This window comes from Neolamprologus brichardi, chromosome 22, assembly GCF_056152115.1.
Source record: "Neolamprologus brichardi isolate AB-2024 chromosome 22, ASM5615211v1, whole genome shotgun sequence".
Lineage (NCBI taxonomy): Eukaryota > Metazoa > Chordata > Actinopteri > Cichliformes > Cichlidae > Neolamprologus > Neolamprologus brichardi.
The window spans coordinates 12,205,506-12,218,781 of record NC_142124.1 but is presented as its reverse complement, the minus strand read 5'-3'; the positions used below and the strand labels follow the sequence as shown (position 1 = coordinate 12,218,781).

At 40.2% G+C, this 13,276-nt stretch overlaps 2 protein-coding genes across 3 annotated transcripts; one reads left to right on the top strand and one right to left on the bottom strand.

Annotated features, from left to right (window-relative positions):
• The first annotated feature begins 654 nt into the window (after positions 1 to 654).
• LOC102782814 (uncharacterized) lies at positions 655 to 5,050 on the top strand. Its single transcript, XM_006788051.2, has 3 exons — positions 655 to 851; positions 2,561 to 2,680; positions 4,704 to 5,050. Exons 1-3 carry the CDS (start codon positions 800 to 802, stop codon positions 4,913 to 4,915), a joined length of 384 nt encoding a protein of 127 aa, XP_006788114.1. The 5' UTR covers positions 655 to 799; the 3' UTR covers positions 4,916 to 5,050.
• clic1 (CLIC family member 1) lies at positions 4,990 to 12,238 on the bottom strand. Of its 2 annotated transcripts, none has more exons than XM_006788052.3 (7): positions 12,159 to 12,238; positions 11,841 to 11,905; positions 10,226 to 10,335; positions 9,757 to 9,882; positions 9,214 to 9,320; positions 8,736 to 8,917; positions 4,990 to 8,616 (listed from the first exon to the last, which is right to left on the bottom strand). In XM_006788052.3, the coding sequence occupies exons 2-7, from the start codon at positions 11,880 to 11,882 to the stop codon at positions 8,455 to 8,457; spliced, it is 729 nt and encodes a 242-aa protein (XP_006788115.1). In that variant the 5' UTR covers positions 11,883 to 11,905; positions 12,159 to 12,238; the 3' UTR covers positions 4,990 to 8,454. The 2 variants fall into 2 exon arrangements, with proteins under 2 accessions (XP_006788115.1, XP_087690947.1); XM_087834821.1 differs by having other exon boundaries at positions 12,164 to 12,206.
• Positions 12,239 to 13,276: the final 1,038 nt, after the last annotated feature.

Here is a 13,276-nt window from a genome sequence, read left to right as displayed (position 1 = left end):
GTTCACCTGAGACCTTGGCTGATGGTGACCCACATCCGTTTTCACACCTTGGCTCGTGTGATATAGGCGGTTCATTACCCTCTTGGAGGACACTCCTATAGGGCTTAAAAATCTGGGACTCTTCACCATTTGCTCTTAGAACTGAAGAAGCTTCTCAACGAGAGGTGAAATGTCTTCAACAAAATTAAAGAAGTCCAGATGCTTTACTTTCCAAGCTCCTTAGACAACAGAAAGGCTAAAAAACAAAACAAAACAAAACAAAACAAAAATGAATCAAGGTGATGAAATAGCCCAGTCAGCGTCCAGACCTTAACTTGACTGAAATGCTGCGGCAGAAGCACAAGAGAGACAAATGCCTGCAACCAGCAGTCACTGAATGAATGAGTGAAGATGTTGTTCTTGTCAAAAGCTTCCTGAGCATCGTTAGTAATAAACACTCACCAAATACACGATATAACTCTTCATTTTCCCACTGCCTGTAACCATGCTGTCCACAATTAACTCTCCAGATTGAATTAGAAGTTTCAGGGAGGAGTCCGCCTCAGGCTCATGACAGCACAAATCAGCAAAGACTGAGGGAAAAACTCAGGTGACACATGGGTGCTTGCAATATAAAGAGGCACCTTTTATCAGATAATTGGAGACATTGAAAGAAACAGAGATGAAAATAAATGTAATTTGCAAATGAGCTGGGGGACGCACCGCATCAAGTAGTTAGGGAGTCGTAACGCCCTGGGACAAGAAGTGTTTAGAAAAATCCAGCTCGAAACATCAGCCAAGGGACTTTTAAGGAAGCATCATGCCTCGTTCACAACTTTTAATTATTCTCATGTGTTGTCTTCCTTTGGCAGGTATGTAAAAACATTCAATTGTCTTCAGGTGCTTTTGTAATGTAAGGGAAAAAATAAAATACTTTTAAATACTGGAGATCCATTACTCAAGTCAGTGAGAGGGACAAAGTCTGCAAAACTCTGTGATGTTTAACATTTTTCTGCATGCACATTTGAGATTTGACTCTCTTAAAGCTGACATATTTTTAATGCATTTTAGTGCAAGATCTCCTGTTACAGGAAAAATGATGATGGACGGTAACATACTTGATTTGATGAGTTCAGGTATACTTTTCACATAAAGAGAGTTTTATCCCTTTAATTAGGAAGCTCTTTAGGCCAGGAAATACTACACAGAGGAGATTTGTAGAGTATGCTTATATTCCACTACTGTAGTTTGATTCAAATAGTGTAGATTGTTGAAGAAATCAGTTCAAGTAAGTTCAGTATGTTGGATTTGTTGTCGGTAGTGTTTTTAATTTTTCTTATGTGACTGGTAAACATGAAATAAGTCATTTAGTCCAGTACACATTTTGTCTAAGACTTTGAAAGTTCAAGCACTTTTTCTTGTTTTTCAGTGGTGGAAAGTACAAATTTAACACGGTAAATTGAGCGGTTATTATATAACACTTTTCTATTACACTGTGTTTTATACACACTCCAACAAAGAGCAACTTGTGTCAGTATTTTGCTCAAGGACGTTTTGGCACTGAGACTGAAGCAGCTGGCAATCAAACCACCAATGTCCCAGATGGCTCGCTGTACCTCTTGAGCTACAGTCACCCCATAACACACTTACTTTAGTTACAATTTTAGTTACATATTTAAACTTTATCGTACACAACATGTGAAGAGTTTAAAAAGTGCTGACTTGAGTTAAATGTAAAATCTACAAGTACTCTGATATTTTTAAACTAAAAGTGAATTATTTATTCTCCAATGTCAGGCTTTTTTTCTGAGTTTGACTATTTTAATTTAAAGTTTACTAGTTTTACTCATAAATATAAAATAAACTCAAAATTAAACATTATCATAACAATAACTTACTCAACTACAAGTGGACATCTTTAATCGTATACTTAATAACTCTGGTAAAGGGTGGTGCCCGAGTAGAACATGCAGGAGGAAGGACACGTGACTTCTGCTTACTCTCTCTTAAAGCTGCTTGCTAATGTAATTTTACAGTGCGCTGTTTGCATATTTACATTTGTTGTGTAAATATCGTACACTTGGAAATACGAAAAGTAAAGAGAGTGTAACCTTTAACCCATTTTACAGTGTTTTTACTGTTGTCTTATGAATAGAAACATGTTGGCATCATAAAATGTATAGCTAGTAAATGAAAAGTACTTAGAGTTTCTGTTATGACAGTTGTCTGCTGAGTCGGTGATAGAAAAGTAATTATCAGATGTTGCTGAAGTGCAGAGAAGCATAAGTTAGAAGAGAAGTTAAAAAGTGTCTCAATTACAAAGATATTCCACCAGGGGGCACCAACAAGTCTATTTTTCAACATCAAAATATGCATTCATCTTCTACAAAACAATTTGGCTTCTTTTGGAAACAAACATAATTGCAGTTACTGTTAGTTCGCAAATATCATCTTTCAGAGCCAAATCCTTTATGTTGTGACTGTCAGCTGTTTTTTTAAGAGTTTTAAGCTCTTGTTGTTGCAATCCCTGCCAGAGCTGTACAGCTGACAGTGCCTAACAACCACTGCTTTTGCCCCTCAGCCTGTTTGCGCTGTTACACCTGTATGTTTCCATCCATCTCTCCTCTGGACTGCTTAAAGTTTCCTGTGGAGTGTCCAGCTGGCCAGCGCTGCCTCTCCAGCGTAGCGTCAGGAACACGAGGTAAGAGCCAGATTTGTCTGCATTTATTAGATTAGATTAATTTCAGTGAGTCTCAAGCATGATGGCCACAAACTGGAAAATAAAGCCTTATTTTATAAAAGATTTGTGAGAAACATTTTTAGAAATGCACATTACAGTGAACAGACAATAAAGACGCTATTAGGACCAAGTCTAAAGTTCTTTTTATAAATCAAACCTTTCAGCTTGTGGTCACCGATCATACATAAACTATACAATAAGGACTGTTTCATGTCTTTGTGGGCTGCTCTTTGAACTGCTTCTCAGGGCCTTGTCTTTCGTCAGGTACTTAAATGTGAAAGAAGAAAGAAGAATGACTCAACCTTCAAACTTCTGTACCATTTTCTCATCGGGCCGGTTGTCAGCTCAATAGCACCCGTGATGTCAAATTATGTCTAAAAATAACACTCTGGGCTATCTGGGTGGGGCAAAATGATTACCATGTCTCATCAGGGGACAAAGTTCCCACAATTACTCTCAGTTTTCAGTATGAGTAATTTTAAAACAATCCCAGTGAGGAACTAGTTAAATTTGCTTGCCTAATGAAGAGTCTGACTGAATAATCTGCTGTCTCTTATTTTACTGTACTTTGTTCTACTGCAGTTTTTGGACTCTGCTATCCTTTCTGTTTATATCTTGTTGTTTTTTGAGTTTTGGATTTCCTACACTCACTGGCCACTCCACTATGCACATCTTGCTAGTTCTATGCTTTGATCTCCTTTTGCTGTTCAAACCTCCTTAAATCTCTGTGTCATAGATTCAGCAAGCTTTTGGAAAAATACCTCAGACATTTTGGTCCATATTGTCATGATAGCGTCGCACAGTTGCTGTAGATTTGTCGGCTAAACGTTCGTGATGAAAATCGCTCGTTCCATATGAGTAATGTGAGCTCAGTGTCATGTTCAAAAACCAGTTTGAGATGATTTGATGACATGGTGCATTATCCTGCTGGGAGCAGCCATCAAAACATTGGTACACTGTGGTCATAAAGGGATGGACATGGTTAACAACAATACTCAGGAACAATATGGTGTTTAGACAATATTGAGCTGGTAAAATATCTCCTACATTACTGCACCACCGCCAGCAGCAACCTGAACCATAAATACAAGGAAAGATGGATTCCTTCAGTCTAGCCTCTGGTCTCTATGAGGCATTTTCACCCAGAGAACTGCTGCTCACTGAACAATTGATCTTTTCCGGCCATTCTCTGTAAACCTTGCAGATGGTTGTGTGGGAAAATCCCAGCAAATCACCAGTTTGTGAAACACTAAGATAAGACTGCCTGGCAACAACAACTATGTCACTTACTGCCATGCAATTGGCTAATTGGAGATTTGTATTAACGAGCAGCTGGACAGGTATACCTAATGAAGTGTCTGGTGAGTCTATATTGCTAACATCCAGGTGCAAAAAAAATCAAGAAGTAAAACTAATCAGACATTCAAAGTTTTCTTTGCTTTCACTGTTTTTGAAGCATTCATAATGTTAAATTGAAAACGATCAAAAAATTTATAAAACACAATACACTTCAGTATCTATTTAAGCATAAACTCATCATATCATCTCAATTAGTCATGATTTCATTTGTGTTATATAACTAATTGAAAAATATATTGGATTTGCTGAGAAATGAGGATATAAAACATCATTCTGTTATATTTTGGTGGGAAAGTTTGACAAAACAGATTTATGAATTCGTGAGTTCTGGCTAAACGCATGCTTTGTTAGGTTGTTGTGACCTTTGACATTCAGATTTTCACAAAATCAGATCATCCTTGAGTCCAAATAGATGCAAATTTCCAAAAGTGATAGACTTTTGGAAACGTAATCAGTGCATCAAATATTTTTTTCTCACATTCGACACTTGCCGAGTGAACTATTCCTAAAAGGCACAGTGTCCTGTGTCAAGAACCATTAAAAGTGTAGAAAATGGATTGAATGCTCTTTAAATTCCATGTGAAAAATAATAATATAATATCCTTCTACTCCTCTGCTCTCACAGGCCCACTACAGCTGACGTTGTACGAAAAAAGCTGCGCAGTTGCCTCCCAGTGCGACGTGAGTGGAGAGAAATACACGTCAGGGGTCTCCTTCAACTACACCAACGTGTGCTGCGATACCGACCTGTGCAACAGTGCCGTGCCCGTTACTGCCCCCAGCTTGGTGGGAGTGGTGCTCTGCCTGCTGCCTGCGCTCGGGCTCCTGCTGGCCTGAGCAGCAGACGAGACGATGCAGTCTTATCCTCGATAAAAAAAATTTTTTAAAAATGAAACACATCTGTCACCGACTGATTTACTATGAAGATATTTTATTGGGACATTAATAAACCCTACTTCGTAAGATGTTTAAAGTACAAAATACATTTCAGCTGTGCTAGTAGTTTGCCTTGATCGATGATTTAAGCCTGCTGATTGTGTGTCCACACTTTTACTTTTGATCCAGTGGACTTTGAAGTTTAGATGTTTTTGACTACATGATGGCAAAACGAGTGGAAAAAAAGACAATAAAAGGCTAAAATAGTAAAAGATGGTTAAGAAACAAAGCAAAAAGCACAGTTTGGATAACAACGGACATGGATGACATATATATTCTTAAAAAAAAGTTAAAACAGTTAATTGAGAAACAAACTATGCATTTAATGATTTGTCTAATTTAACATATTAAGTGGTCCCTGAAATTACAAGTCCTACAGTCTTCCACACACGGAGAGAAGAAATATTACAATATATTAGCACTAAAATTATTCAGACTCTGTCCCTTTAAACATCATTCCACTTTAAAAAATAGATAAAAATCCAACAATTCAGTCAAGTACAATGCATCATCTACTTGATCAATACCAAGCATGTCATTGCGGAGGGATTACAACCTCTGTAGAAAAATAATTGACTTTGCTCCCGCTGTTTTTCTAATAAAGTTTAACTCAAGATTGTCTTCTTAAATCTGCTTAAATTGCACTTAGGTTTATTTTGTCAATGAGTTTCACCCTGATCTGAGACACACAACGAAGATGTTTACAGCACAAACTGTAGCCCGGTCCACACGTACACGGATGTTCTTTTAAAACTGGAATTCTTTGCTTTTGTTCAGAAAAAAAATCATAACACAAAAATGCAAAAAAAAAAAAAAATGTCAAGGGTGCTTGACGGTGCTAACTGTACAGGAATGCTGGCCAATTAGAAGCCAGCCTGTTGTCAAAAAAGTAAATAAAGGCGCACACCTTTTCCTCCTGTTTCCCTATTGAGAGTCTTCACTGTGGACGGAGGTTTTAAAAAGCTTCCATTTAAGTTTTTTGTGTGGAAAAAAGGGAAAAAACGCAACTCAAAAACTAATTTTTACTACTGCACATGTAGACAGGGCCCATCCCTGAGAGCTCTCTATAAATGTTAGTTCGTTATTTCCTTCACAAGCTACAGTCAGATAAGGCGTGCTGTCCAGTAGTTCCAGTTCCTCGCAGCGAGTTCATTTCAAGTCACTTAAACAGGAATTTCAGACCAGAGGACTTCCTCCCACAAGTGGATTAGTCCACAGGGCATCTCTGAGGACACAAGGCTTTTAAAGGATCAGGCTGGTTCAGGTATATTTTTACTGTCAGCAAGTCCCATGAAAACACTAACAATGCATTTAACCTACAACCGGTTACAAGGCCAAAATTCTTGGTTTCTATCAAAATGTAGACGACATATGGACAGGAGATACTAGCAGTTGATGTGGTGCACTAATCTCGAAAAGTAAATCCACATATTACTAATGTAATGCAATGACTCTATTTATATCAAGCTGGTTGTTTTATAACTGTAGCTATGTTGATGCTTATCCTTCCCCTTTTTAAAAAAAAATGTCTATGTTTAGCATGTTTTATAGCACTTTAACAGGCTCATGGTAACTGCAGACTATTAAAAAATGGATGTAATTTCATGGTCTGAAGAGTGAAACCAATAGGGAAGTGCCTTAAATGACCACCCTTTTTCATGGCCATTGGGGTTGGACTTCTCTGGTTGAAAAGACCACCTATGGGGTAACAGGAGTTGTCCTGTGTAAACAGTTTCTGGAAGAGCTTAAATAGGCTGAGTTACTCATTTTGGATCATACTGAATAAGAGAGAGCGTAGGTTCAACAGCGTAGCAGTTAACATAATCGCCTTACATGTGAAAGACGCACCGTTTGAGACAGGGAGGCAATAAAACCCAGCCTCAAGGGACTATAAGCTAATGTAGTCCCTATATGTGTCAGGTTTGAAGGAGGTGAAAGTACCATAAATGAATAAAACAAAACATCGGTCCATTTTATACATTTTGGTCAGTCCAAGGTGTATCTAGGATGCACATTGGCTAACAGCAATGACGAATTATTGACAAGTCATAAGCCAATGAATGCAAAGTTTCAAATCAGCTCTCGTCTGTCACATCCGGTTTCAAAAGATTGTTTCAAAAAAAGGAAATGATGTCATGGTGCCTACAAACACCTTTTATAAAATCTGTAGTTTTGGCTTCTTTTGGTAGCATTCAATGGCAATGCTTACACAGTGCTTACACCAGATAAGCAGTAGAAGTAATTCATCGTGTTAACAAGAAGACTAAATGTTATATTTTGTGCAGCTGATTTAATTTGTACAAAGCGTTAGAATTAGAAAGCGTTTTCATGGGAGTAACTGACAGTGAGAAACACAAATACGCTTCATCCAGCGCCTCCTTCAATACCCACTGGGCAGCACTGAATAAATTACTGGCAATGGGCCCTCACAGCGGATCACATAGATGCTTGGTAATCTTAAATAATCCTTCACGCCTGCTGTGTGGGAGCACAGAAAGGGGAAGCCCGCCTCTATTGAAACAGTTTCCTGTCTCTGTAACTGTTTTCAGCTCTTCAGCGAGACCCGGTATGCACCCCTTTCCTCTCTGAGGTGCACTACAAAGAATAAGCAATCTAACACTTAGACAAAACTTGGCTTTTAATTAAAGGATAAAAAAGATTTTGTACTGTAAAAAGGCCTTGTACTCTCAGTAACGAAATAAAGTCCACGTGAAAGGCTCAGTACAAAAGACTCTTTGGCAGGTGATCTGGAGCTGATATGCAAATTTCACTTCCTTAACCAGAGAAACGAGAGCTGAATCTGCCTGGGGGAAGCCTGCAACGTTACATATGAAAAGTTTGATCTGTCAGGCAGCTTTGTGTCTGTTGAAATTACTACCAGGAAAAACAACAAAAAACCCAAAACATACTGTAGCAACTGTCTTGAAGAAGAAAGGAACAAGAAGCGTCAGTGTGTATCTGCTCATGGTGAAACTGTACATAAGCAGGGCTGTAGTTAGAAGAGTGCGATGACGATGTGGATGTGCGCTCCTGCGAGCAACGTGGTCGGCAACCGGAGAACGTGACACGTGAAAGAACCCATCGGAGGAGGAAGTTTAACGGGGTTAAAAGTTTTCTTGCATGTAATTGCTTTCACTTGCGCTTTCCCGAGCTTCCTCGTTTCCCTTTGCTGATGTAAACCGACCCAGTTTCAGGTGGGAAAAAACAATGTAAACTAGCGCCAACTCTGCGAAAGGTGATACTGGCGTATAAGGGTGCAAGAAATTAGCCTGCAGGCGTAACAAAAGATTCCTGCAGCGCTCCAGTTTACAAAGAAAAGCATCGACCATGCTGCTTGCAGAGTGAATATTCATGTGTGTGTGTGTGTGTGTGTGTGTATTTTGTGCTTTCCTATGTTGCTCTGCTGGTATATTCAGAACATGTAACCCCCTGTTCTATCCCTACTTGAGAGCTTTAGCTACAGAGGAGTAGGCGAAGTAGATCTCCTCGTCAACCGGGCAGGTGGAAGAGAACTCCTCCCTTGCATAGGCGGCGTTCAGGTACCTCCAGAGGTTTGTCAGACTCTGAGGGATGGTGAAGTTTCTGTATTTCAAGCACACCACCTGCGGAGATAGAGGGCGGAAAAAAATAGGCATAATTACAAAAAAACAAAGCAAAGCATTGACTCATTCTTATAACCCATCATCCTCATGCTGCACTGCTTTAAAAATCACAAGATCACCTTCACGATGTGGAGCTTAGGCAGCAGGTTGCAATCAGCCAGAGTGAGCACCTGGCCATCCAGGAAAGGGCGTGACGAGGAAGTGAGCTCATCGGCGCTATTCTCGTCAATCTCATCAGGAAGTGGAGAGCCGAGGTAGTCGTCTAGCTTCTTCAGAGCCTTCAGGAGGCCTTTCTCTAGATCTGAGCACATGGGCACACACAGAAAACACTCAAGCATTAAGTATAAAGAGAGGTGTCCTGATATAGATATATTTAAACCAGCAGCAGAGACGAGGTAGGAAAAGCTGCACACAAACATCAGCAGGTGACGTGTTTACACTCAGAGCCTAATGTTATTAACAGAGGCTCCCTGCTGATTTTCAGCCCATCAGGGAACTGACAGAAGCAGCTCAGCACGATTTGATGCTGGAAATTAAACCAGGCACTACTCTAACATTTACTTTATTGCACCATAAGTCTGAGTGGAGCCCACTTACTTTCATTGGTCTGAGGGTTTGAGTTCTTGACGTAGGCAGAGAACTTGGAGAAGACGTCCAGGCCTGCCGTGTTGGACTCTGGGTTACGAGCAGCCAGACGAGGATACCTAGATGTCCAGTCACATCATAGATCACATCAAGATATAAATCTTCAAGCGATTCGTATTGATGTGCAAGAAGTCAACAAATGCATTTGCAGCCAACGGTTTATTTTGTTATCATTAGTCTATTCATTGCTGTATCTACAACGGAAACACCTGCAAAAATGTAGAATTAGATAGTTTAATCTCACAAAGATTCAGATTTAAATCTTGTGGTTTGGAGTTGGCGTGCAGGGCCTACTTTTTTGACTTTCTTATAAAATGTTGCCTTTTTCCTGCAAAATTCAAAACAATCAATCTGTGCTCAAAGCCTCCAGAGACATCCTTTAAGTGCGGTATCTCTTTGTGCCCAACAAAGTTGCAATATTCAGATCATTATCAGATCAAACAAGACAGTTTGTGTTATCTGTATCAGCACTTCAGAGATGAAGGGAAAGATTACTTTGGAGGGCAGAGATGCTCTTCCAGGAACTCCTCAATCTTGTTGGTGTCAGTTTTCACCTCGTTGCCGTATAACAGGAAGGGAGGCTGCGCACCCGGTGCCAGGTCCTTCAAGATGTCTGGCTTCCTGAAAGCGGCACGGAAAAAGAAGACAGATGGAGTAGAGAGTGAGTCAGAACAGAGAAAGACAAAAAAGGGAAAAAAAAAGGAGTGGAAAGATTTCCAACCGCAGGAAATTACCCATATGAGCAGCTACAATGTGTCCAACTTTCACCTAAAATCAAAGCGTGGCAGCTTTTTATCTTTTAATGAATGAATGAAATACCCCAGGCTTTTCCAGTGCCAGCTTCACTTGGGGCCATTAAAACATTAAAAGTGTAGGCGAATGTTCCCTTGTTGTGCCAGCATTAGTGAGAGAGACAGAATAAACAAAAGTGGCCATACAGAGCGTGAAGGACGAGTGCTTTCACCTCTTCATATCCACTGTGGTAACGTCAAAGGTGACTCCCTTAAGCCACAGCACCATAAAGAGACGCTGAGAGAAAGGACAGTTGCCGATGCTCTGACCATCGCTTCCTGCCTGGGAAACAAAAACAGAGAATATTACAGTATTACAGTAATGTTTCCATCTATTTTTCTAAGACTTTCCTCCATAAAATGCTGGAAAATCTGCTGTGTTTCTTCAGGTCAGCCATCCAAAAACGCAAAGAAAAGCCTTAAAGTCTTCGCCGCACATTTGGTTACAGTACGCATACTGCTGATGCAGAAACGTGCACCTTAGTTTTTCACCCTTAAACCAAACTGCAAAATCAGCACACAGGATGTCTGAGTCAAAACAAAGAGAAATATACATCACCACACATCACATTTCCTCAAAGAACTTGAATCGACAACTGAAAGTGAAGACGTTTGAGCAGGATGGAATAGCTGCTGTTAAACAAAAGAGAAATTCGGGGTTTTTTGGTATGATGGAAATAAAGTTCTAATTTCTGCCTTTTAAATCGCAAATGTACAGAGTTTATCTGCTTGTCTGATTTGTCTTTACAGCGGATAAATTGGAATATAATTATTGCATAAATGAAACAAACTATGATTATTTAGTCTGCACAAGGCTGTTTTAAACACTATAACACAGTTTGTAGACCCAATCATTAATCAGCTCCAAAAACAATCCCCAAAATGTAGCTACCTGAAGCTTGAGATGCAGCATATGTTACTTCTGTTACTGCTGAGCCATACGGCAAATTTTGGTATTGATACTTAAGTAAATATTGGGCAAATATTGCCAATACTAGCACTGATACTAGGGGAAAGCAAGGCATTCTGAAGAAATTAAAAATTTTAGAGCAACAAAACACACCTTTCGGTTTTCATGTCTGAAATGTAAACGTGGATTGACCCACCCACCCCTAACTTCTTTACTGCTGTAGAGCGTGCAGCACCCAGCCCTACACAGTGCTGTAGGGCATGCTAGTTTTGATCTTTAGGATCTGAAACGTGGCCTCATCAGGCAACAGCCCAGTGTTGTTAACCACAGTTCACGAGAAACTACATTTAAGAGGTCAATTTAGAGAAGTTACAACAGCATCTTTCACCCTGAAGAAGGTGGGGGTGGGAAGCACAGGGTGGCACACATGTTCACACAGAGAAATCTTTATGTGTGAAGTGAGCCACACTGGTTAGTATGTTACTGCCTGTTTTTGGCTCAAAGAAAATGGGATTAGCCTGCCTGGCCAACATACTAAATATAGACTAAAGTCGGCTGGCTGTTATCTTAATGTGCGTTTAATTAGATTAGCCTTACAGTGGTTTATAAGCCCGGTGAGTCAGCAGAGGGGGGTCTGATTGACGTCACTATTACAACAAATACTGCGTGAAAATAAAAGATAAAACAAAGGTGGCTTGAAGTCAGCTGTAAGGACCGTGCAGGTGTCAGAGACAGGTTATCGGCATGTAATAGAAAACACACTGAGCGTGCAGACCGGCTCAGCCCACTAAGTAAACTCAGGGCACATAATGTCGCCCGTGTGCGCGTCACTCTCTGGGTGTGATGCTTTCCTTCTCTGCACCCATTCACTCTCTTACCTTCACGAAAAGTTCAAGTTTGGGCTGACCGGCGTCGCTCATCTTCACCCGTAGCTGCACGAAACCTATAAAGAGAGAGACACGGGCGTTAAAAAGTTTCTAACACGAAGCCCGATCGAGCGCAAAGTCGCCTTTTCTGAGCCAGAAACAACCGCAAACGCGGGGAGCCCAGCCCATCTTCCGCTACACAATATCTGTGACTAAAGTGACAAACGCGACAATGTAGCAGCTCCACGGGCGTCACAAAGTAAATCCACACATGCCGTGCGCTCCTGAAGCTCAAAATTCACATAATTTAGAGTCAGTAGAGCTTCTAACCTCACAGTGCTCGAAGTTCTCGTTGCCTGTTGCTGGTTTCTCCTCCCAGTTCTGCTGCAGAGTGCGTGTGTGTGTGCGCGCGTCACTGCAGCGACACAATCATCATCATCATCATCCTCCTCCATTTCCTGGCGGTGCATGACGGGCTTCGCTCTCAGCGAATAAAAGCGGCCGTAGTATGAAGGAGCGGTCTGTTTATTCACGTTAAAGAACGTTTATTTCAAAGCAGCAAATAAAAACACAGAAAAGTCACCGCGGAGAGCCGAGCTTGGAGCAGGCGGCGTGTTACGTAACAGCCACCATGAGAAGAGCACTTGGCAGCTTTGGGGAGACGCGTTAAAGGCACTTATTCACTGGTTATGGGGCGGTGGCTGATGTGTCTGACTGACCCATGCAGTTAGGGTTGTAGTTTTTGTAGTTTTGCCTCTGTGCACAACCACAGCGGATTTTTATATCAAACCTTAAACATCTGATTAAAATGCAAACTTTATCAATAGGAAAAGCTGTAAAACTTACGAAAATACAGTTAAAAGTCCAAAAGTTGATCCCCTCTTTTACATTTTCCAGCCTTCCTCGCGATCGCCTGCCAAAAACAGATTTCCAATGTTTCCGCGTGTTTTTTTTAATGTGTAACATCTTTATGTATGTTGGTAAATAGACTTCTGAAAAGGGTTTACAAATGTTTTATATATCAAATTTTAAAATGGCCTGTTTTCAAGTATCTTTATAACTCTGTGTTATTGTACTTACATTATAACCAATGGGGTCCTTTGTCCACTTAAAATATGTTTACATAACTATTGTTATATTTGTTGCAATTCTGCTGCCCTCTTGACCAGATTACTCTTAAAAAATAATTTTTTAATGTGAACGAGATTTTTTAACTGCATAAATAAAGGATATATAAAAGTCCCTGCCAAAATTGCGGCTTCTACTTTGTTACAGGAATGTTGTTTGTGGTTCAAGATGACTTGATATCATTCACGAGGGATACATTTGACATGTTTCACATATTATAGACCCGCGGCCTTATGTTTCAACACTCCTGGTTTAAACAAACGTGCTTAGTTGATGCTCAGTCCCTGATTTTAAGAGGCTCATACATTATTGTTCTCACA